The sequence below is a fragment of the Pelodiscus sinensis genome, chromosome 1 (genome assembly GCF_052426305.1).
Source record: "Pelodiscus sinensis isolate ZL-2025 chromosome 1, ASM5242630v1, whole genome shotgun sequence".
NCBI classification, from domain to species: domain Eukaryota; kingdom Metazoa; phylum Chordata; order Testudines; family Trionychidae; genus Pelodiscus; species Pelodiscus sinensis.
This window is the reverse complement of record NC_143052.1, coordinates 148749640-148773771: the sequence shown is the minus strand read 5'-3', so window position 1 is coordinate 148773771 and position 24132 is coordinate 148749640. Positions and strand designations below refer to the sequence as shown.

General features: G+C 46.5%; 1 protein-coding gene across 2 annotated transcripts in view; it reads left to right on the top strand.

Moving 5' to 3' along the window:
* Nucleotides 1-24132, top strand: part of CHD1L (chromodomain helicase DNA binding protein 1 like) — a 47362-nt gene that overhangs the window by 22479 nt on the left and 751 nt on the right. For both annotated transcript variants that reach the window (XM_014578483.4, XM_006132874.5), the window contains 12 exons: nt 2099-2172; nt 3888-3998; nt 6621-6735; nt 7144-7297; nt 8430-8595; nt 12037-12179; nt 12526-12689; nt 18343-18551; nt 20067-20165; nt 20779-20849; nt 21095-21209; nt 21569-21677. In XM_014578483.4, the coding sequence (XP_014433969.3) occupies nt 2099-2172; nt 3888-3998; nt 6621-6735; nt 7144-7297; nt 8430-8595; nt 12037-12179; nt 12526-12689; nt 18343-18551; nt 20067-20165; nt 20779-20849; nt 21095-21209; nt 21569-21677 (1530 nt within the window). The remainder of the gene's footprint in view (nt 1-2098; nt 2173-3887; nt 3999-6620; nt 6736-7143; nt 7298-8429; nt 8596-12036; nt 12180-12525; nt 12690-18342; nt 18552-20066; nt 20166-20778; nt 20850-21094; nt 21210-21568; nt 21678-24132) is intronic.

Below are 24132 nucleotides of genomic sequence, written 5' to 3'. Positions count from 1 at the left end.
GCCGGGCAGCTCTGAGGGCTGGGAAGCAGAGGGCACGCTGGGCAGCTCTGAGGGCTGGGAGGCAGAGGGCACGCCGGGCAGCTCTGAGGGCTGGGAGGCAGAGGGCACGCCGGGCAGCTCTGAGGGCTGGGAGGCAGAGGGCACGCCGGGCAGCTCTGAGGGCTGGGAGGCAGAGGGCACGCCGGGCAGCTCTGAGGGCTGGGAGGCAGAGGGCACGCTGGGCAGCTCTGAGGGCTGGGAGGCAGAGGGCACGCCGGGCAGCTCTGAGGGCTGGGAGGCAGAGGGCACGCTGGGCAGCTCTGAGGGCTGGGAGGCAGAGGGCACGCCGGGCAGCTCTGAGGGCTGGGAGGCAAAGGGCACGCTGGGCAGCTCTGAGGGCTGGGAGGCAGAGGGCACGCCGGGCAGCTCTGAGGGCTGGGAGGCAAAGGGCACGCCGGGCAGCTCTGAGGGCTGGGAGGCAGAGGGCACGCCGGGCAGCTCTGAGGGCTGGAAGGCAGAGGGCACGCTGGGCAGCTCTGAGGGCTGGGAGGCAGAGGGCACGCCGGGCAGCTCTGAGGGCTGCCTGGGTGCCACTTTGGTGTGCTTGGGGCATTGCTGAGTGCTGGCTGCCCTGCCCCTTCTGGCTGAGAACATGAGTTGTTTTACATGATGTCTGATGCTTCTGGTTTGGCCACAGATTGCAAGAGAACAGGCCTTCGTGCTGTGCTTCAGTTCCTCTGGGCTGAGGAAACACAAATATGTGGTCAAGATAAAAAATAGTCATAATTGGAGAGGGGGATAAAAACCTATCTAGGAATGGGGAAAGCCTGGAATACACACACACCAGGCTTGGGGGATTTGAGATTTGGACCCAGATTCTGGAACTTAAGTTTGATGGCTTCAGAATCTGAAATTGAAGTCTTAGATTCTTGCACAGTCCTCCCAGGAGAGCACTAACCAAACCAGGAAAGACTTCAACTCGACTTCAGGGGCAGGATGTGGGACAGTTCCTTTTCTATGATCAAGCGTAATACCAAACAAGAGCATCTAAACGAGCATGCAGTTCCCCTATGACAGCTTCCTTAGCAAGTTCTTAAACAGCCATTTTAAAGTAAAAATGGAAATTTTAAAGAGGCTGGGATGATTTTGCTTCTGAGCTGTCTGGCAGCGCTGGGGGGAGAGAGAGAGAGAGAGAGAAGATATGTGTGTGTTTGTCTGTCCCTTTCCAGGTCTTGGCCGTAAGAGTGCATAGGACCCATAAATCTGTTGCACCTAAGAATGATGCTGGTTAGTACCAGTTGGCTTAAAGACAGCGTTGTCACAGCATAAAGCACATAGCACAGGTCTGGAAGTCAGGCGTTCTGAGCGCTGACTCCAACTTTGCCACTAATTCACTCTGTGACCTCAACAAGTCATTTTATATTTTAGGAAACTGAAATCATGCACCAGGGGTGGGCAAAAGGGCCTCTGCAGGCTGGATCTGGCCCACCAAGCAAATTGATCCAGCCCGTGGAGGCCTTACCGCTCCCCCCGCCCCCAGGCCAGTTAGGGAGGGGGGCAGCGCACAAAGTCTCCTCCCTCCCTGCAAGGGGCTCAAAGTCAATTGCCAGCTGCTGCTCAGCTGGCGGTTGGGTCTAAGTACAGCGCTTCCTTGCAGGGAGAGAGAGACTTCACCTGCTCTCCCTCCCCAGGCCCTGATAGACCTGGGGGGCAGCAGGGGGGAGCACATGAAGTCTCCTCCCACTGCCAGAGGCACAGTTGCCTAGAGGGAATTGCCAGCTGTTCTGAACAGCTGGCGGTTCTCTCTGGGAAGGAGAGGGGCAAAGACTTTGTGCACTCCCCCACCCCCAGACCAATCAGGGTTTGTGGGCGGGGAAGCACAGAAGTGTCCTGGCTTCGCCTCTTCTGCCTGAGATCCCTCCCCTTTTGGGGTGGCCTGGGGCCACTTTAAAAAATTTTGAAGTGGTCCTCGGTCAGAAATTGCCTACCCCATCATACAATGTTTGGATTAAATATACTCCTGTATATTAAACTAAGCTAGCTTGGTCTGTCTCTCTCTTTCTGTGAAATGCTACAAACAGTCACGTTGAAGTTATGGGGTCTCACTTTATCTCTGCAGTGGCCATCGGGTCTTGTTGTTTTCTCAGATGACTCGGATGCTGGATATTCTGCAAGACTACATGGACTATAGAGGTGAAATACTTGTGCTCTTGGAGCAACTGTCTTGTCATGATGACCTTTTATTAGCCACACTGGAGCAGTACCTGGCTGATCCTTGCATGACAGAGAAGGGACCATAATACTGGGGGCTTATTTCTAGCAGGCAGAAGAAGTTTTCTTGCAGTTTCTGACTGCTTATGTGACATTGGGCAAGTCTCTTCAGTTCTCTCTGCCTCAGTATTGCCATCTGTGAAAGTGGGATAACAAAGCTGTTGTGAGGTTCAGTGAAGTAATGTATCCGAGAGTGCTGATTCCCATCACTCCCTCATCCTCTTTGCTGTAGGATTAGAGTGCTGATTCCCATCTTGTGCCCAGTCCCTGCCATACCCTGCCCTGTGCGGAGATGGTGTTGGGAGGAACTGGCTTTTAAACTAGCTTCCCCAAGCACCAGCTCCTGCTTCTCCCCTCCCCTTTTTGCCTCGGATAGAGGCAGCCAGGGTGGGGAGAGAAGTGACTAAGTCGAGGGAGTAGTCGACTAGCCACATCCCTACCTGGCATCACTGAGAGTGGTGAAATTTGGGAATACAGGGAGCCTCCTGGACTCTGCGGTGAGTTCCTTGCGGCTCCCAAATTCACCCCGGGCCTGAGAGCCGTGGGGAACTCACCGTATCTGCCGCGGGGAACCCACCGTGGTGAGGGCAGCCACAGGGGCCAGGAGCTATGGTGAGTTCCGTGCGGCTCCCGGCCCCTGCCACTTCCTCTCCCTCCCCCCCTCCCACAAGCCATGATAGGAGACTCACACGAGTAGTGATCCCACAAATCACAAGGGTTCTCCTGTATTCTGGATTTACACCAGTCTGAATTAAATAAAAAGCAGAACATGTCGCCTCCACCAGGAAATGAACTTATTACTGAAAACTGTTGTGAGCAATGTGCCTCTTGGAAATAATGTGAGTGCAAGTGTAGGCTGGGTCCTGCTATTTTTGGCAATGTTAGCAGATGTGTTCTTGAGACATGAGACTTTTTCTTTCATTTCAGTCCATGAGGCTATATGCCAACTGTTTCTCATGAGAGAGGCTTTTATTTAATGTTTATTGCCATAGACAACTAATAACAAAACCTAAAGATAAACATTGGGACCAAATCCTGTAATCCTGGCTCAGAAAAGCTGGCATGGAAGTCAATGCAAAAGGACTCTATGCTTTGGTCCATAATGTGGGGGCAGTTGCCAAAGAGCCCTGATCTTAAACAGTCCATGTACCAGCACACATCTGCTTTGATTCTAAATTTTTCTGTTTTGTTTCCAAGCAGCAAACTGAAACACAAGAGTTCCTGCTACACATTCAGTTCTGGTAGCCCCTGCATTCGCTAAGTCTGAAGTAACTCCATGGAAGTCAGTCACCCCTTTTACATCAACAGGGACAAATTCTGGCCCTCTATTTTTGAAGTACTGGTGGAGTATGAGGGAGTAGCAAAGCTACAACCCTTCCCCCCCCGCCACCCACCCACCCTCCTGAGAGCAGAATGGCAAGGAATGAAAATAGGAGACTGTAGATGAAGGACAGAAAGCCCAAAAGCATGGAGAATCTGAGACATGGGATGATAGTGTAAGAAGACTAAGAAGAGGGAAAGTGATTTATAGAGCAGGGGCAGAATGGGAGGACTGGGAAAGGAGAAACCAGCCTGGAGAGGGATAGGATCAGAATAGCGGTTCCTTGAATAGATGCTGTTTTTGTCTCGTTGGAAAGGCTACAGCTATGAACGACTGGATGGATCCGTCCGAGGGGAAGAGAGGCACCTCGCCATTAAGAATTTTGGCCAGCAGCCCATTTTTATTTTCCTACTGAGCACCAGGGCAGGTAAGGCAACTGTGGGAGAGACAAAACTGGAGCTATAAACAGTCCATTCCACAATCTCCTGCCCTTTTGCTGTCTTCTAGTATCGACTGGACTCGGGGGAGATCTGAATTCTTTAGAGAATCCCAGTTTTAATATTCAAATAAGACTCCATAAAGGGAAGGAAACAAAGCTTTTAAAGAACATCAGTCAAAAAGTGTTTAGTCGGTGATAGAATCTATATGGAGATGTTTTAATTACAGTTTTCAATGATGTGTTTGAATATTCAGCAGCTCTTTTATGTTCAGGCTGAGAGACAAGTTCATGCTCCTGTTTCAGCAGCTGAGGCACACCGTTTACAGTGCACTCTATTGAGTGACTTATTTATAATAAGCTCTGCATAGTGGGATCTAAATGAGGTGTTAACCACTTGAGAGAGAGCTCTTGGAGTTATTGTGGATAGTTCTCTGAAAACATCCTCTCCGTGTGCAGTGGCAAGCAAAAAAGCAAATGGATAGATCAGACAACTGAAAGGGGTACAGTAGGCTGGAAAAGCTGAGGAAAAAACACTTGTTTAAAAGATGGAGAGTGGTCAGCTTTGAAGAGATGCCTGAGGGGGAATGTGATAGAGGCCTAGAACATGGATGCTGTGGAAAAAGTGAATAAGAAAGTGTTGTTTACTCCTTCATATAATACAAGAAGCAGAGGTCACCAAATGAAATGAATAGGCAGCAGGTTTACAACAGACACAATTATATTCTTCACACAGCCCTCAGTCAGCCTATGGAATTCGTTCTCGTGGGATCTTTTGAAGGCCAAAAGTATAACTGTATTAAAAAAAGAATTAGATAAATTCCTGGAGGATGGGTCCATCAGTGACCAATTAGCTAAGATGGGCGGGGGCACAGCCCCATGCTCTGAGTATCCCTATCCTCTGCCTGTCAGAAGCGGGGACTGGACAACAGGGGATAGATCGTTCGATTGCCCTGTTTGAAGCACCTGGCATTGCCCACTGTTGGAAGACTGAGGGCTAGAGGGACCGTTGGCCTGACCCAGCATTGCTATTCTTACGCTCTATAATGCCTGCCCCTGTAGCAGCTTCAGCTTGGGTATGACACGGACATTAATTTGTGCAAATACCGCCCTTTTGCAAGTAACAGCCTTCATTTAAGTAAAGAACAGGAACCTTCCTTTCTCCACCACAATAAAGGCTGCAAAGTGCATTGCCCCCCCTTCCCCGAGCTTATTGGTTGAATCTGCCCTATGCCCACTGCCCAGCTCCAGACCCACCCTCTACCATGACTCTTCTTTCACTCCCACCATCCACGTAAACTTCCTCACTCTTGCCTTTCTCCCATGCCTGGACTGTCCCAGACAACGTAGAATCATAGAACACTAGAACTGGAAGGGACCTCAAGAAATCATCAAGTCCAGTCCCCTGCCTTCATGGCAGGACCAAGAACTATCTAGATCATCCCTGATAGGTGTCTGTCTAACCTGCTCTTAAATATCTCCAGTGATGGAGATTCCACAACCTCCCCAAGTAATTTATTCCAGTGTTTAACCACCCTGACAGGAAGTTTTTCCTAATATCTAACTTAAACCTCCCTTGCTACAATATAAGCCCATTGCTTCTTGTGCTATCCTCAGAGGCCAAGGAGAACAATTTTTCTCTCTCTCCTGTTTGTAGCACCCTTTTAGATACTTGAAAATCGCTATCATGTCCCCTCTCAATCTTCTCTTTTCCAAACTAAACAAGCCCAATTATTTCAGTCTTCCCTCAGGTCATGTTCTCAAGACCTTTAGTTATTTTTGTTGCTCATCTCTGGAACTTCTCCAATTTCTCCACATCTTTCTTGAAGTGTGGTGCCCAGAACTGGACACAATACTCCAATTGAGGCCTAATATGACAAAGGTTCAAACCAACTGAAGGCCTACGTGGCCCAACGTGAAGACAGTGTATTCATCTCCACCCCATCTCAGATACCAGTACAGAAGTTCAGGGGTGTGGTTATCTCAGCATTTGCAGAGAGGGTAGAGATGCCAGGAAGAAAGGTGTGTTTCATGGTTGAGGGCAAATGTTCATCAGTATGTGCCCTAAACCTTTATTTCTGTTTAATTTGTCCTTTCAGCCCATGGGAGCTGGCACTTCAGTAACTAGTGACAGTTTTAGTTTGGATTAGAACCTGGACTGTCCGCCATCCTTGGGCTTGTATGATTGTATTTGACATTTCTGTTTCTATGTCAGTAATATCTGTCCATACTTAGGGAGATTCCGTATGTTGACATGAGGCAGCCCAGTTGCTTTTGTTTTAAACCTGCCAACAAAAGAGCATCATACAGTAGTCTCTGTCCAACAGCCTCAACAAACAATGCCCTTAAGTCCTAATTGCTTTTTAGACCAATAGACCACACATCTTTTATGATGCCTGGTGGAAAGCTGGAAGCATAGAAGTGTGAGAAAATGAAATTCAGAAGCTTTAACCAAACTTTTCTGAGCCTCATAAGTGAGTTCGAGTGCTGGAGCAAAGTTGGGTTCTTTTTCATGTTATCTGATGGATCCACCCTTTTGTAGCCTAACCGCCTATTTCATGAGCCAGAAATGTGTTACTGACCATCCCTTTTTTGTTTAAAACTTGTTTTTAGGTGGAGTCGGCATGAATCTAACTGCAGCAGATACAGTCATTTTTGTTGATAGCGATTTTAACCCACAAAATGACTTGCAAGCCACCGCGAGAGCTCACAGGATTGGCCAGAACAAGTGAGAAATAGGAACAGAACTGCTTGTTGTGGTGTATTTTGTATTTGGTTGCTCACTATCTTATTATCAAGGCCTCCCCATTCCTCCCCCAGTTCTGCCAGTGGAGGAGAGCTAAGCAGAGCAATTTGGGTCCTCAACATAGTCCTACCTCTTCCTTCCCCTGATCCCATGCAATCCTGTGCTCCCCAGGTGTCCAGAATGTGGAACGCTGCTCTCTGCTGTGTCCCCTCTTCCTCTCGATCATGGCAATTGGGTCAACATCACCTTTTGCGGTTCTACCTGTGCTTACTTTTACCTAACTGGGCCACTGGGCTGGGTCAGGACCGATTGCAGAGTTTGGCCCATTATTCAGGGAAACTGTTGTAATTCAATATAAATGACTAAACTGACTCTCTTACATTTTGCAAGGCCTGTAAAAATCATCCGCTTCATTGGACGGGACACCGTCGAAGAAATAATCTACCGCCGAGCTGCGTCGAAGCTCCAGCTTACGAACGCCATTATCGAAGGGGGGCAGTTTGCTCTCGGAGCACCCACATCCCAGGAAGCAGCAGACGTGCAGGTAAGAGAATAATTGAGTATGGCTTTAACAGCATCAACCCTTAGCTACGGAGGAGGGCCCCGTTCTGTGTGTGTATTCAGGTTGAGTCTGATCCAAATGCCATTGTCATTGGAGGGGAATGGGAAAGAACGTGGTATCTGATTGCATCACTTTTTATGGAGCAAGCCAAAATCCCAGAAGCAAACACCACTGAAATTTGGGGACAATTGGATGTTAATTATGAGACTCGAGCACTGTCTAAGACTTTTTTTCTGGGGAGATTTCCTTTGTTTTTTGACTGTTACAGATATTTTCATGAAAATGGCATTGTTGCTTCTAGGATCGCATAGGGTTTTCTTACGGAACTGTGCTCTCAGCATCATGCTAGCTTTTGGTTGGTAACTCACAAGTTGTCCTGGGCTTGACAAATGTTCCGACAAAACTTACACTGAGCTCTTGTCATCTCGGGTTCCAGGGAGGGATTTGTGATTAGGCAAAGCTGAATTTTGCTTTGAGATTTATGTCTCTTAAGCTGCACAGTGTTAATGCCAGAAGGGACTGCAAGCTCATGTAATCAGACTCCAAATGCAGTGAAATGTAGGAGGACAGGAGACCCATGGAAAGTGAAACACTGAGAAACTATCACGCAGCCCTTTCCCTTCTCTAGTCCCCCTGTCCCATAAACTTACCCGAGCCATGATGGCTTCCAGCTTGAGAAATTAAACTGAGCCTGTGCGTGGTGATATGCCGTGCTGGTGCTTTTTCCCCTTGGGTTTCTACAGATATTTAAGCGCTCATGTAAAAGGAAAATGTTCCTGGCCTTTCTGATTGTAAAGATAATTTCTTGACTGTGACTCAATGCAGTGGCATCTGCATGGTGTCTGAGTAACTGTGAAGCTACTAATGACCTGTGGCTGGCACGGTAAATATTGCTGAGCATGATTTGCTCTGTGGGTCTGTCTAGAGAAGTGTACAAAACCGATGAGGGCAGAATGAGAGAATAACAGCTGTCGCAGCATGAGTGTTTTGCAGGGTGACATGAAGTGCCTGATTCCCCTCTTCACAGATACTTTCATTTAAATCTTGAGGCATAATAGGTTAGTGGTAGCATAAGATATGGTGATGTGCAGCTTCATCCTTTTGTTTGTTCAAGCTGAGTGAAATCCTGAAGTTTGGTTTGGATAAGCTGCTCTCCTCCGAAGAGAGCACCATCCAAGATGTGGACCTGGAAAATATCCTTGGAGAGACAAAAGAAGGAGTGTGGGTAATGGATGCTGTGCTACCAAGTGAAGAGGAAAGCAGAGTGCGAGATACAGAAAGTAAGTGTGAGAATCCTATCTACACACAAAAGACACTCAAAGCTGCATGCTATTAGAGATTTCCAGGGGTTATATGGTGGGATTTTTTTTTCAGATTAACTTTAGAAGGAAGAAAGATGTGTTTGTGGTTAGACAAGAGGATCTGAAATCAGGAAACATAGGTTTTATTCCTGGCTCTGCCGCGGACTTGATTTGTGACTGTTGAACACACCCTTCCTCTTATGTCTCAGTTTCCCCATCTGTAAAACGGGGGAAATAATTCTGATTTGCTCACAGGGGGCTGTGGGGCTAAATTCATTAATGTCTGGAAAATTATTTGATACCCTTGGATGTAAGACTCTAGGCAAGAGTCAAGTATTATATCTGACTTTATTCATAGAGAAAGATCTATCTTAAGATGGAGTTAAAGTTGTGAGTTCATATCAGTAACTTACGAGTAAAAACATCATAGGGATGTTGTAATTATCCCAAAACCAAGTGCTACAAACCCTGGAATGTCAGAGGTAAGGGTACACTTTAAAAAAAACCCAAACATTAGGGAAAGAAATACTGGTATGGCACCCAAGTAATCTTAACTGTCCTGTGGTTACAGCATGCAATAACTGTACTATTAGGATTAAAGCATGTTAGTGGGTATGCTTCCTGACTGGATTCAACTGATTTGTAGATACTTTTTTCTCATGTTTTCTCCTTTTGGTGTCGCTCCATGCAGTGTGTTTGATTCATAATCTCTGGCTTTAAGTGCAAAATGAAATTCATCCTTAACTATGGAGTTGTGACTGGGGATTCCATGATGTTACAGTATCCAATTTGCCAATGATTTCCATGCAGTGGTATTTCATATTACTGACTGAAAGAGAAACTGTGGTATCTCAGATCCCGGTGTGCTGTAACTGTCAAAGAAATTGCTGCCCTTAGGAGCCTGGGTTCCATTTGTGCTTGGATAGCTCCAAACAGATTCTACTTGAAACTTCAAAGTTGCCGTCCATGTAACCCTTGATGGGGATTAATACCTTGACAGAAATTTGGTTTAGTTATCTCAGTGAGATGCTTATGTGTTTCCTCATAAAACTATCCCAACAGTTATCCCTGTTAGAATGGGATATGGTGCCATAAAGAGGGCATGACTTCAAATTACTTAATGTAATTATTACTGTATATACTTGATCATAAGCCTAATTTTTTTTTTGGTAAAAAAATGATGCAGTAAAGAATGGGGGTCAGCTTATGAACGGGTCATTACATTTTACCAATTTTTTTTTAGGTTGAGGGAGTTGGCAAATTTCAGTTCCCAGCCCAGCAGAGCAAACTGTCGGCATGCCAGGACATTTTATGTCCCTGGAGTGTCTGCAGGCACGGAGCCCCTCAACTCCTAGTAGCTGCTGTTCGCTCTTGCAGGTCAATGGAAATGGCAGGAAGTGGCAGCCAACACGTCCCTTGGCCCATGCTGCTTCCTGCGGCTCCCATTGGCTGGGAATGGTGAACAGCAGCCAATGGGAGCTGAGAGGCTCCGTGCCGGCAGATGCTCCAGGTACACAAAACATCCCAACGTGCCGGTGGCGTATGCTGATAAACTGAGACCAGACATTTGCAAACTGCTGATATAGAGTCGGCTTGTGAACGGGTCATTGTGATTTTTACAATTTTTTTTAACTTGGGAGGGTTGGCTTATGAATGAACGGGCTTATGACCAAATATATATGATGTAGTTACTGTGACACTCGGTTCAGAAGGGCTTACTTATTAGCGCATTTACCTGGTGTTGCTCGGGTCCTTAATTTTTTTTTAAAGGAAAATGTACATGCTTTATTTAAATAATTGTATTTTTTCAACATAATGTTATTTTGATGAAGTAAATTTTTATTTTGGATTTCTTAAAAACACATTTTTTAGTTTTTTTTTAAAAATGGGAGTTCCATCATGTGTATTTTTTCTTCATCCCTATAAACTCTGATCATTTGCTATGTTGTAACAAAAAAGGTCTATAGTCAGTGTAGTTTGCAATAACCCTTTCTTCTAATTTTCAAACCTTAAGCATTGATTTAGCTGTGCCAAACCAGAGCTTTACTCCACATTTCTCCGGTTTATCTCTTTTCTGTGAAGTTTATTGAGATGCAGTCTTATTCCAGGTTCATCCTATTTTTCTGGCTCATCTTGGTTCAGTCCAGGGTGAAAGTAACTTACATTTCTTACAAGTACTGTTGTATCACAACCCAACTGCGAGGACCCCTTAGGGCAGGAGGTGGTGGTGGGTGGTGATACAAACAGTACCCGTAAGAAATGTAAGTGTAGGTGGAGTGAGATGGGTTCAAGGCAGGGGGTGGGGAGGTGCAGGAGTCATGGCAGTGGCTTGGTGATGTGAGGAGTTGCAGGAGTCAGGGTTGTGCTGAGGAAGGGAGGGGGTAGGAAGTGTGGGTGGTACAGGAGTCAGGGTTAAGAGGTGTAAGGGGTGCAGGAGTCAGGGTTTGGGGGGTGAGGAGGGATGGGGGTTTGTGTGTGTGTGTTGGAGGATCAAAGCCCATCTCCCCAGATTTGTACCAGGACTACTTGCTCTTCCTCATCCTGTCAGGGAGCAAGAGTAAAGTGTACAGCTCGTCTGGCCCATGCACCATAGTGAGGAACGCAGTAAACTGTGCACTTTCCTCTTGCTCCCTCACATTGACGAAGGGGAACAGCCAATAACGGGCTTCATACAAGACACCTGGGCTATGTCTAAACTGGTGGGTTATTGCGCAAGAACATCTTGCGCAAGGGTTCTTGTGCAAGAACATGTCCATACTGCCATGTGCGAGATGTGCTTTTGCGTAAGAGTATCCATGGCAGTATGGACGCTCTCTTGTGCAAGAAAGCTCTGATGGCCATTTTAGCCATAGGGCTTTTTTGCGCAAGAAACCCCTGCCCAGCGTCCACATGCCCTCTTCCGCAAGAGCTCTTGCGCAAGAGAGCTTACACCTGTTTGAAAAGAGCATAGCTCTTGCGCATGAAGCCCTCTCTTACCCCGCCGTACTGTAAATCTTCTTGTGCAAGAACGGGTGGGCAGTGTGGACGCTCTGCAGAAGAACAGTTGTTCTTGCGCAATAATCCATCAGTGTAGACATAGCCCTGGAGGGGGAGAGACTCAGCGATGGGGCAGTTCCAGACAGCATGCCTCCTGCCAGCCACTTTCAGCTTCCTGGTGCTTCTGTCTCTTTCGTTCTTTTCTGTTTGGTTTTATGAGAAGCGATCCCATTCCAGATGCATCCTATTTTCCTGGAACAACCAAACCCTTACATTGCTTTGTTAGTGGTGGTCTTAGCTCTTACCATTTAGGAGACTTGAACAACAAGATAACCACACAAACAGACAAACTCCCTGAATATATATAGTAGATTACTTACTATAATTTTAGCAGATGCTCCTGGCCCATTGGGAGGCCTTTATATGTTCTAATTTTTTTTAAAGATCATATGTACCTATATGAAGGCAGAGATTATTCGAAAGAACCCAGCAGAGAAGACAGAAGAGCATTTGATCAGTTGATGGATCTTCAGAAAGTCCTTGAAGAGACCAACAAAGGAGGAAGAGCCCTCCGAAATAAAGCAACTGTAAGAGGAAAGACCTGACGAATATGATGTAGTCAGTGATCATTGAAATTGCAAAGGAGGAAATATTTAGATTCAGTTACTGATGAGTTGAGATTAATAGCAGACTGTGAGGGCTGGATGATGCAGGGAAATTTGGAATGGATCAGAGACTAGCGTCTGAGAGGTTCAAATGCAGGTCACAGCAGCAAAAGTCACTGTTGTTAGCTCATGGTTTCGTGAACTGCTTGAGCTGGGGAGTCTGAGACAGTGCAGACTAAAAGCCTGGAGGGAAACGGGTATGGGACATTGGATAAGATGGATTCTGATAGAAATGTCTGTTTATGTGCAGTTCTTTTCTCCTTTCCAGGTCTTTGTCACAGGTCTTCAGGAGGTGTCTGCCAAGAGGAAACATGTGCTGAGCCCAGAAGAGCTGGAGGCCCGGAGGAGGAAACGACAGGAGGCAGCAGCAAAGAGAGCACGGCTCTTGGAAGAAAAGAAACAGAAGAAAGTAGAAGCCGAACACAAGAAAAAGTAGGCTTGTGCTTTGCCTGCTGCGAAGCAGTGTGGGGTCTGTTATGGTTAGCAGGGAAACTGGCTACGTCAGACTGATAAAAATAAGTCAGGAAGCTGCAAATTCCGGTCAGTCTTGCCATAGCAGGGTATTTGGAACATGGGAAGAGGTGGAGGAAGAGGTCACCGTTGAGCGTTATTTTCTCAAGTGTGTGCTTAAATTGTAGGATGTAGAACTGTTGATGCAGAAACAACTTTTAACCCAATGGCAGCATCCATTTTTTGGCTCACTTTCATAGCTATGGGCCTGACTCCTACATGAAGTGGAAACATAGCTAGATGCTAAGGACAAGTAAAAAAAGAATACCACATGCATACAGGAACAAAATCAGAAAGGTCCTAAGTACAAAATGAGTTCTAATTAGCAAGCATCATAAAAGGCAGTGATAAGAGGTTCTCGAACTACATTGGGATGCAGAGAAAGATGAAGGAAAGTGAAGGTCTTCTGCTGGGTGGGGAAAGAGAGCTAATGACTGATGATATCAAGAAGGTTGAGATGTTGAATGCCTATTTTGCTTCAGTCTGCACTCAAAATGTAAATTGTGCCCAGATACTTAAGGCCATTACAATTAACAAGGGAGAAAGAATGCAAGCCAAAATAGGGGAAAGAATAAGCTAAAGAATATTTACATATGTTAGAAGTAATCAAATTGGTAGTACCTGATGAATTTGATCTTAGGGTACTTAAGGAACTAGCTGAAGTAATATTGGAATGTTTAGCGACTATCTTTGATATGTCATGGGTGCTGAGTGGATCCAGAAGAGTAGAGATGGGCAAACATAGTATCTATCTTTATTTGGGGAACAGACGGGTCTTGGGGAATTATAGCTCAGTCAAACTTCAATACCTGGAAGGATATCAAATTAAATTATTAAACAAATCAGTTGTAAGCTCTTAGAAAATAATAGGGTGTTAAGGAATAACCAGCATGGATTTGTCCAGAACAAATTCTTTCAAACCAACCTTATTTCCTTTTTTGAGAGGGATATTGGTCTAGTAGGTGATGGGAATCTGTAAATGTTATATGTCTAAATTATTGTAAGGTGTTTGATACAGTCTCACATGGAATTCTCTTAAGCAAACTAGGGAACTGTTGTTGTTTAGATTAAATTACTATCTGGTGCATTCAGGAGTGATTGAAAGACCACACTCAAAGAGTAGTTATCTATGAGAGGGCAGATCTAGTTGGGTCCTGCAGGAGCTTGTTTTGAGTCCAGTACTATTTTCATTAATCCCTTGCAGTGGAGAGTAGGCCTATAACATTTGTAGATGATCCCAAACTGACAGGGGTGGCTGGCACTTTGGAGGACAAGATTGGAATTCAAAATTACCTTGACAAATTGAAGAACTGGTTTGAAACAAACATGATAAAATTCAAAAGTGACAAGTGTAAAGTTCCACACTTAAGAAGAAAAAACCCCAAATGAACAACTACAAAATGGAGAATAACTGGCGAGGAGGTAGTACTGCTGAAAAGCCTCTGGGGGATTTAGTGGATCACAAATTGAATAAGAGTCAGTTCATATGCAGTTACAAGAAAGGTATGCCTTGCCTTTGGGGTGTATTAGCAACCGTGGCGTATATCAGACACAGGAGATACTGGTACCGCTTTACTCAGCAGAGGTGAAGCCTCAGCTAGTGCACTCTGCTCAGTTTTGGGCACCACGCTTTGGGGAAGATGTGTGCCAATTGGAAAGAGTCTGGAGGAGTAATAAAAATAGCAAAATGTTAAGAAAAATCTGATCTATGAGGGGAAACTGGTGTATGTTTAGTCTTGGGAAGAGAAGACAGAGGAGGCACCTGTGAAATCTTCACATATATGTTCAGGGCTTTTATTAAGATCACAGTGGTCAGCTGTTCTCCATGTCCAGTGGAGCTAGGACACGAAGCACTGGGCTTACTCTATAAAAAAGGAGATTTAGGTTAGCATTAGGAAACTTTTTCTAAGGCTGGTTAAGCTCACTTCCTCATTTTTTTTAAAGAATATTTTGGACAGAGACTTGTCCGGGATGGTCTATGTTTAATTGGTCCTGGTTGAATGTAGAGAGCTGGACTAGACGACCTCACAAAGTCCCTCCAGCCCTATGTTTCTGTATACGAGAACCCCACTGTGAGCTGCCCAAAGTCAGAGCAGGTTCACATTCAGCTCCGGATATCAGTCACACTTGGCCTTTTTTTCTCTGTATCTTTTCTCCGTGAAATTTGAATTTGTACTTTGTGGTTTGAATCTTTATCTGACTTTCTCATTAATTCTACGTGTGCCACCCTGGACGACTCCTCCCCTTTCTTAGCACTCAGTCTCACTTTTCTATAAATGATTATCACAAAGCTCCTTTCTCCCTTCTTAACACTACAAAACCACCCATCACAACAGTATTCGAGACAAGGCTTCTAAAGGCACCAGTGCGACACCTATAGTTTCTCTGAGGCAGCTTTGTTGTCCAGACATGTACAAACCAGTTCTTCCTACCATCCTTTACATCTCAGGCTACTCAATGCCTTCCTTCCCGGGGGATTTGGGCAGTCCTGCTGCTTCCAGCAGCTGCTTAGCCCTCCTCACTTAAATGCTCTTGACCCCGTGTAGCTCCAAGGGCAGCCACACACCCTTCATTGGCCCAGCTGGGAGCACCTGCTCTAGCAAAGGGGGACTGGACCTATTTCAGTCAGAAGGATCAGCCTCCTGTGTTTTGCTTCTTTCACCAGCATGATCCCCCCTTTCCCACCTGTGAAGCCCCAGCTGGACGGCTCTCACCCCTAAAACAAAATATAAAAATTGCCATGCAGATTCAGACATATCCGTATTCCCCACGTGCCCAGAGTCGTGAACCCCAGCCCTACAATTGACTTCTTCACCGGGCATCCAGTCAAGAGCCTCGTCTCATTTCTCCAACCTTTGCCTGTTGGTTTTTTAGGCTGTCGTGGCACAAGCTCTCCCTTTGGTGGAGTGAAGAGTAACTCAGCTCTCCCTTGCCATTCCTTTTGTATGCCGTGGATTTATCTTTCAAGTCCCACTGGCTCCTGTCCCAGGAGATGTCTGGCATGCCAACCCTTGTTGGTCTTTCAGTAACTTCTCTGGGCTTGCTCTCAGGCTTTTCTGCCAAGGAGAGCAGGTCTCTCATGCCCTCTCCTCTCCGTGCTGTAACTGTGCCTTTAGTGGCTATCAGTGGTGAATCCATTTTGTGCATGGTCTCCATGCCTATGCCCTTCTCTGACTTTTCCTTTGTCTGGGCTCCTGATGTTTAGTCTCTGCCATGAATTTCTGCTCCCCGGTGCCCTGCTCTGCCTTGGCCCCTCAGTTAGGGATTTGTGTCCCTTACATTGTGAGCTTTCCTCATCTCAGACACCGTTCTTTTAAAGTATCAAATGGGTAGGTGTGTTAGTCTGAATCTGCATAAACAACGAGAAGTCCTATGGCACCTTATAGACTAACAGATTTATTGAAGCATAAGCTTTCATGGGCAAAGACCCACTTCGTCAGATGCATGGAGTGGAAATTCCAGAGGCGGGTATAAATATACAGGCACATGAAGAGAAAGGTGTACCAGTGGCTAGCCAACTACAAAAGCAGTTTCTCCTCTCTTGGGATACATCTACACTTCATCCCTCTTGCGCAAAAGCTTATACAAATGAAGTGCAGATTAGCATATTGACACACATTTGCATAATTAATTGGGGCAGTTTTTGCACAAGAGGACTTTGCACAAAAAGAAGCCATCTACACAGCTCCTTTTTGCGCAAAAACCCCCTTTTGTGTAAGAGCCGTTCTTCCTGGAAAAATGAGGAAGAACGGCTCTTGCACAAGAGGGGGTTGGAGCTGTGTAGACGGCACCTTTTTGCACAAAAGCCTCTTCCGCAAAAACAGAGCCTCATTAATTATGCAAATGAAGCATGGCAATTTGCTAATCTGCGCTTCATTTGCATAGGCTTTTGCGCAAGAGGGATGCAGTGTAGACGTAGCCTTGGTGTTTACACCTCCACATCAGCTGCTAGAAATGGGCCACATCTTCCCTGACTAAATTGACCTCATTATCTCTGGCCTTCCTCTTGATCGGTTCTCCTTTCTTTTCACGTGCCTGTGTATTTATACCCGCCTCTGGAATTTCCACTCTATGCATCTGACCAAGTGGGTCTTCACCCACGAAAGCTTATGCTCCAATAAATCTGTGAGTCTATAAGGTGCCACAGGACTTCTTGTTGTTTATGCATTCTTCCCAAGGACACGCTTCCCAGTGGGTGCCTGACGTGTCCTGTTTCCCCACACCTGACTCATTCACGCTGCCTTCTATCCCTCCTGGTCCAAACCTTCCAGAATTCACACTGTCACCTGGGGCACGCAAGGTTTTGGCATCCAGCTTTCCCACAGTGTCTGTTCTTAGTGGGGCAGGGGCAGGAACTTCTCTGTGCCTCAGCCCCCCCACAACAACATGCAAACTCCAGGAAGCTGCCTCTCCTGGTCCCTTTCGGAGCTTGCAGTAACAAGGCAGGATTCCATCCAGAGACGCCCTGGCTTGTTCTGACTCTGCTGTGCAGAGCACAGTCTTAAAAGCCCAGTTCACAGAAGGACAGTTACTGCTTACATGCCCCACTTATCCATAAGTAGAATGTTCCCTTGGTTGGCCTTCACAGTCCTCAAACCCCTCTTTCCTACTTTGTACCTGGGCCTACCAGTCCCTTCTTGCTGCTGGATCTCCATGGAGGGGTTGCTGCTGCCGCTCCTCAGGCATGGTAGTCACTTCTGAAGCTCCAGTTGCAACTCCTGCTGCTTCTGTTATCTGGCTGCCAATGGGAATAGGAAATCCCGCCATTGCTGGCATCCTCCAGGCCCCGGTGCAGGAGAGCAGCCCTTCCTTAAGCAAAGCAGGGCGTCTGCATAATCTGACTCCATAAATCCTGGGTCACCCCTCGTAGTCAGGGCCAATCAACGATAGGGGCTTCCAATTGCCCTCTCCCCTTTCCTTTTGCACCACTGATATTCCTTACTCTCCTCTGTCCAAAGTGCCTGTATACATCACCGCTTCACCCCAGCCTCTCCAGCACCCGCTGCCAGACCCACAGTCGCTCTGAGGCAGGTTTCTTGGCCACACGTAAACAAAAACGGCTCCTCTTTCCACCTCAGGCGTCTTCTCGCTGCCCAGGGGACTGTGGCTGCCCTGCTGCTGCTGCTTCCTAGCCCTGTCTCAGCCAGTTGTCTCTCACTAGTACTTCCACTCACCCTTCCTTGTCTACCTTATCTACTGCACCACTGGAGGAGCCCCCCAACTTCCCTACCTTCGGGGAACTCCTTATCCCCTATGTCCCAAGGGTGCCAGGTTGGTTGAGGGCGGGGCTCAAACACTCGATCTTCGGTTCCGAAGGCAGGTACAGCCAGAGACTCTTCCTTGATCAGCTGGGAGCACCTGCTTTGGCATAGGGAGGCTTGACCTACTTCAGCCCCAGGCACCAGCCGCCCTGTGACCATTTGGTTTCTGGACATGGGGGAAGATTGTGGCTCGGGATCTGAGCTTTGTGTCTCAAGAACCCATCTATAGCCATTCGTGGTGATGGTTTAAAGCGGCAGACTTTGGCCCTCCTGTATTCATTTGGCCTGTTCTCCTTTTGCCTTGTTCGTTTCAGGATGGCCTGGTGGGAGGCAAATCACTACAGATCCCCCTGCCTGCCCTCGGAAGAGAGCGACTCAGAGGACGCCTTTGAGGAGGGGGAGGACGGGCTGGATGTGGCGGTAGATGACACAGACACCGAGCTGAACTCCATCCAGTATGTGATGGGGGACGTTACCCACCCCAGAGCGGAAGAGGAGGATGCAATCCTTGTCCACTGCATAGGTAGGACTGGCCAGAGCAAAGAGCCTTGCTGGGGACAGGGCGGACTCATGCCTGGCAGCCAGATGGCTGAGCCGTAGTGACAGTGTAACCCACACTCCTAGTGCAGCTCACTGTCCCGTGGAGCGGCACTCACATCGCTTACAGCCAGAGATAAGAACAAGGGAGCTCTACAGCCTGGGCTGAGAGCCAGCTGACTTTGTAGCCCCCGCTGTAGCTGCTCCTACGCTGATGTCCCAGGTTCAAATCCGCCCAGTGGTGGTTACAGCCTGCATGGGGCCGGCGTGGTTAGTATGCTGCAAGTCAAGGGAGCGGGTTGGCACACTTCCTAGCATGCAGCACCTCTCCTCAGAAGGTGAAGCACGAGCTCCTTCCTGGTGGCTCTGTACGTGGGTCGCTTGTGGCCCTGCATGCTGGCTGACTCAGTGAGGCTGCTCAGCCTTGAGTCCCATTCAGAAGATTTACTTCCCATTGGGATGGGCTGGAAATATAACTTTATCGAAAGGTGACCCTTTGCGGAGGAAAGGAAATCTGCAAAGATACCCCCCCTCCCCCACACACACACCTAGCCCCCTCCATAAATGTGTGTTTCCACCAAGGTCCACTGCCCATGGAGCAAGTTGTGTGTAATCTCACCCTGATGGACCAGCAGTGGTGGGGCAGGCCCCCTTCCAGCAGCAGAAAGGAGCATCCAGGTTGCACCGTAGCTAGCAAAAGGGGGGCATCTGAGTCTAGCTGGGCAAGGGCATCAGCAGAGTGGAGGAATGCTGGGAGTGTGTTAGTTGAACTCAGCATCTGGGCATTCAGGGTCTTAGCAGCTGGGGAACATGGGGAAATCGTAATGCTTCGGCATTGCTTTGTGCAGAAGGAGAAAGAGCTGAGGCACTCTGGGAAGTGAAAACATAAATAGGCGATGATCCCAGAAGAACAGCCTGGCCCTACTCTCTACTATGCTTTATGCCTGTGGCAAAGGATGGGCATGAAAGAATTAACGTGTACAGGGCTCCAGCTCTCATGATCTGCCAGTGCCTTGCCCCCAGGGTCTGAACAGTTGAGGCAATGTCTCCAACGTGGCACCGTGCTGCAGGGGACAGTGGGAGGTAGAACAAGGATTCCCCTGCCTGTGTGGTTTGCAGCCAGTTCCTCTGAACTAATCTCTTCCTCTGAGCACAGTTGTTTTTCTGATTCTCCTCCATGCTCTGAAAAGCTACCAGACAACCCGGGATGGATTTTCCTTTGGGATGGCTTGGCAGGGATTGTGGGTGAGGTTTATTTCTCTGGAATGCAGAGCAGGGATTATGTGATCTGTTCCCTGGACTGAATGAGAGAGCTGGGCATCCAGGGACTTTTTGTTTCCTCTCATCTTCCATGTCTGTTTTTAGTAAGCCCTGTGATATGTCATGAGAATGTCTCTGGACCCTGCAGAAGGCATGGCTAGCACAGATACACCTGGAAGCTCATCTCTTTGGACACGGTTCTCGATTTTGCAAAATAACCTAACTTGTAACTTTGCTTTAGATGATTCCGGCCGCTGGGGACGGGGAGGTTTGTTTACAGCTCTGGAGGTTCGTTCCGATCAGCCCAGGAAAATATATGAGCTGGCAGGGAGAATGAAAGGTAAAATTGAAAAATATAACTTCAGTGTGTGATGCTCATAGTATCTCCTTTTAGTCTGGTACTTCCTATGTGTGGTGTTGGCAGTGACAGCGCAAGGAGACATTTTGACCCTGACCTCTGATCTGGAGTGAGAAGATTTTCAATAGGACTCAGTCGTTTTGATCTTTTCCTGGGGAAAAAGATCTTGTTCTTTAGTCGCAGCATTTCTTCTCTGCGCAAGGCAGTGTGCTAAACCTGCAGTTCAAATGTTACAATGATTTTATGAGGAGGAGGTGGTTTAGAGCAACTTCTGTATGTGTCTAACCAGGCCATCTGCTCTTTCCAGTACCTCTTGTTCTCCTACATACACATACACACTAGTGATCTTACAGATTAGATCTTACTGTAGCCTGGACATTTTTTTCTCTGTCTCTCTCTCCCCTCATGTTTTATTATCTTTTTCTTTTTCCATCGTCTCACACACCCCTCCCCCAAAGAAAATGTATGTGTGGTGCACAGTGTCCTGGAGAACTAGGAAGGATGGTGCAGAAGCCTGTAAGAATCAGCATTGCATTGACTCGCCTTTGTTCTTTGTGGCATTGAATGTTTTCTTATGTTTTTGGTTTTCGGACAGACTTGGCACTGGGAAGAACCCTCTTATTCCCCATTGACGATAAAGAATCCAGAAATAAAGGCCAGGATTTGGTAACTATAAAAGCCCCTTTGATGTTCTCTCTGCTAAAGTATTTTTGAAACAACACAAAGTGTATATTACATCTTACACTAAATAGCAGGGACCCTAATGCAACATAGGACTGGCTTGAAATAAGTGTTCACAAAGACAAGAAAAGGGAATGCTTTTTTTTTTTCAGCCTATAAAGGGTTTGTTTAATGCTATTTTCTAGCAATCATTACTGCCGTACACATAAATGGCATGTTTTTCTTTCTAGTTGGCCCTGATTGTGGCACAGCACCGGGATCGGTCCAACATCCTGTCTGGCATTAAGCTGTCTGCTTTGGAAGAGGGCTTAAAGAAGATTTATTTAGCAGCCAAGAAGAGGAATGGTAAGTGTGCATGTGTCTGTCTGTGTGCCTTTGAAAGAACGACACAGCCCAGAGCTGCGCATGTAATTCCACTTAAAGATTCCGGCTGGGTCATGGATTGGGAAGACCTAATTGAAAGCTCATCACCTATTAAACCATCTTGTTAGTCTTTAAAGTGTTACACAGTCCTGTTTTTTGTTTCTAATTTTAATGGGTCTCTTCCATCTCTTCTGTGATGGTCTTCTGAAATGAAACGGGAGACAGGTTGACCCACTACAAGTAGAATATTCTTTTGCCTTTGAGTGTAGCTTGAATGGCACATCCGTTTATTTTTTTAAAATGCCTTACAACCTGAAGAGCTTTTCTGTTCTCTTTTGCAGCAAGCATCCATCTTCCACGAATCGGACATGCAACAAAAGGTTTTAACTGGTATGGTACTGAGCGGCTCATCCGAAAATATTTAGCCACAAGGGGAATCCCCACATTTATGTATCCTTTGAAGCACAGTTGTTTTATTTTGTTCAAAATTAAACGACTTTTCTCTGCAAATATCAGAATGTTCACTGTATGATCTTGATGAATCCTTTTCCAGCAACAGACATCTTACTAGAACACTCCAACTCAAAACTATGTTGAACTGATCTCTCGCTTTCAACCAGGTACACAGTACAGGATACGAAGTCTTCTGGAGGAGGAGAAGATTGTGTATGATGCTCTGCGTGTATGTGTGTGCACGTGCGTGCGTGTGTACCAGTACTCCGTTGACAGTCATTTGGGTTTCTTTTATAATGTCCCACATTTGTAGTGCTGAAAATTATGTTATAAAAGCAACTTACAAAACTGACCCAGACACAGGCCCAGTGAGCGGAATCCCAGTGTGTGTAAGAGAAAGGGATGGGATTTACTCAGCACTGGGACAGCACTTTGTGGCTGCATCTGGGGACCACTTCTGCCCACTCTAAAGCCCCCCTTCCTTCAGTGGCTTGTGTCATGGCCTCTCCTGCTCTCTACGAGTTGAAGAGCTTCGTCTTTGTGGCTTATCCCTCCAGCCTGTCCCCTTCCAGGGTAACAAGTCTCCCTGGACCAGGTGTCCAGGTGCCATTCCAGGCAGTTTTCTTAGGGGATTCCTCTTGTTACTAAAAATGTGCCACTTTCCCAGTGGCTGGGAAGGAAACCCAAACCCACCTGCTGCTCTGGATTCTGGCTATGGGACCCTGCAATCAGCAGCCAAGTCTGTAACATGTCAAACCTTGTTGTCATTTCCCTTGGCTTCTCCCTCCTCTGCTGTCTTCCTTCTTCACCACCCCCTGCATGAACCCATGCCCTCAGAGTCCGGATTCCAGGCCTTTTGCTCCCCACTTTTCCTCCTTTCCTGCTAGGCCCGGAAAGTGATTCCAGAACCTCCACACTGCAGCCCCCTTCTGCTCCCATTTCTTGGCTGAATAAAAGCAGCTGCCTACTCCTGCCCAGATGGGCTTCATCTTTAGGGAGCGCTCGTCGGCCTCCCAAGTTAATTACCCCTTTCTGAGACACCTTCACTCTCTTGGTGTGGTGTGGCGCGGCGCGAACACACCATCACACTGGTGTGTGGGTGTGGGTGAGAATACATTTATGTAACAAAATAGCATAGCAAATTCATAGGAAGTGAGCAGCTTATGTGTAAAAAGTCACTTTATGGATTTTGTGGTCATGTAACTTTGCTTACCACACTTCATTGCACTAAACCAGCTCACCAGTGCATGCAGTGGTGTGACATACCATCACAGATCAGGCAAGACAGAAAGATCAGCAAGTCAGTCCACATAAACTAAAGGATTGTCTTTGGGGGACCGTTGGGGGGGAAGGACCACCAACTCTAGGATAATTCACTTTATAAAATACTGGACAGCTGAAAAGATCTAGGTGATTAGGCAAAAAAATGGCAAATGAATTTTAGTGTTGATAAATGGAAAGTAATGCAACATGGGAAAAAATAATCCCAACTACACATACAAAATGATGGGGACTAATTTAGCTCTAACCACTCGAGAGAGATCTTGGAATCGTTGTGAATAGTTCTCTGAAAACATCCACTCAGTGTGCAGTGACAGTCAAAAAAGCAAGCAGAATGGTAAGAATCCTTAAAAAAGGGATACAGGGCGAACTGGTATACCTCGGTTCCTCATTAACGTCTTGACACTTGTAGAAACATGCATTATAAGTCTTCCCATTGCCTGCCCCCAAAAAACCAAACCCAACCAAAAAAAATTTTGAGCAAATGGAAGTCAGCTACAAGAAAAAAAATCCCCATTTTACATCATTTTCCTATGCATCCACGTTTTTGGGGACTTATCTTGGATGTATAGCAGGGATGCCCTATAGCGAATAAGACAGAGAACATCTTATTATCTCTGTATAAATCCGTGGTACTCCCACATCTTGAATACTGCATGTACAACTGTGGTTGCCTCATCTCAAAAAAGATATATCAGTATTGGAAAAAGTTCAGAAAAGAGCAGCAATAATGATTAGGGGTTTGGAACGAGTTCCATCTGAAGAGAGATTAAAAAGACTGGGATTTTTCAGCTTAGAAAAGGAGAGACTAAGGGAGGATATGATAGAGGTCTATAAAAACATGACAGGTATAGAGAAAGTGAATAAGGAAAAGTTATTTACTTGCTCCCATAACATAAGAACTAGGGGTTATCAAATGAAATTAATAGGTAGCAGGTTTAAAACAAACAAAAGGAAGTTTTTCTTCATACAGCGCATAGTTAAGCTGTGGAACTCCGTGCCAGAGGATGTTGTAAAGACCAGGACTTTAACTGGTTAGGTTCATCAATACTTATTAGCCAGAATGGATAGGAATGGTGTCCCTGGCCTCTGTTGGGCTGGAAACGGATGACAGGAGAACAATCACTTGATGATTTCCTGTTCTGTTCAATCCCTCTGGAGCATCTGGCAT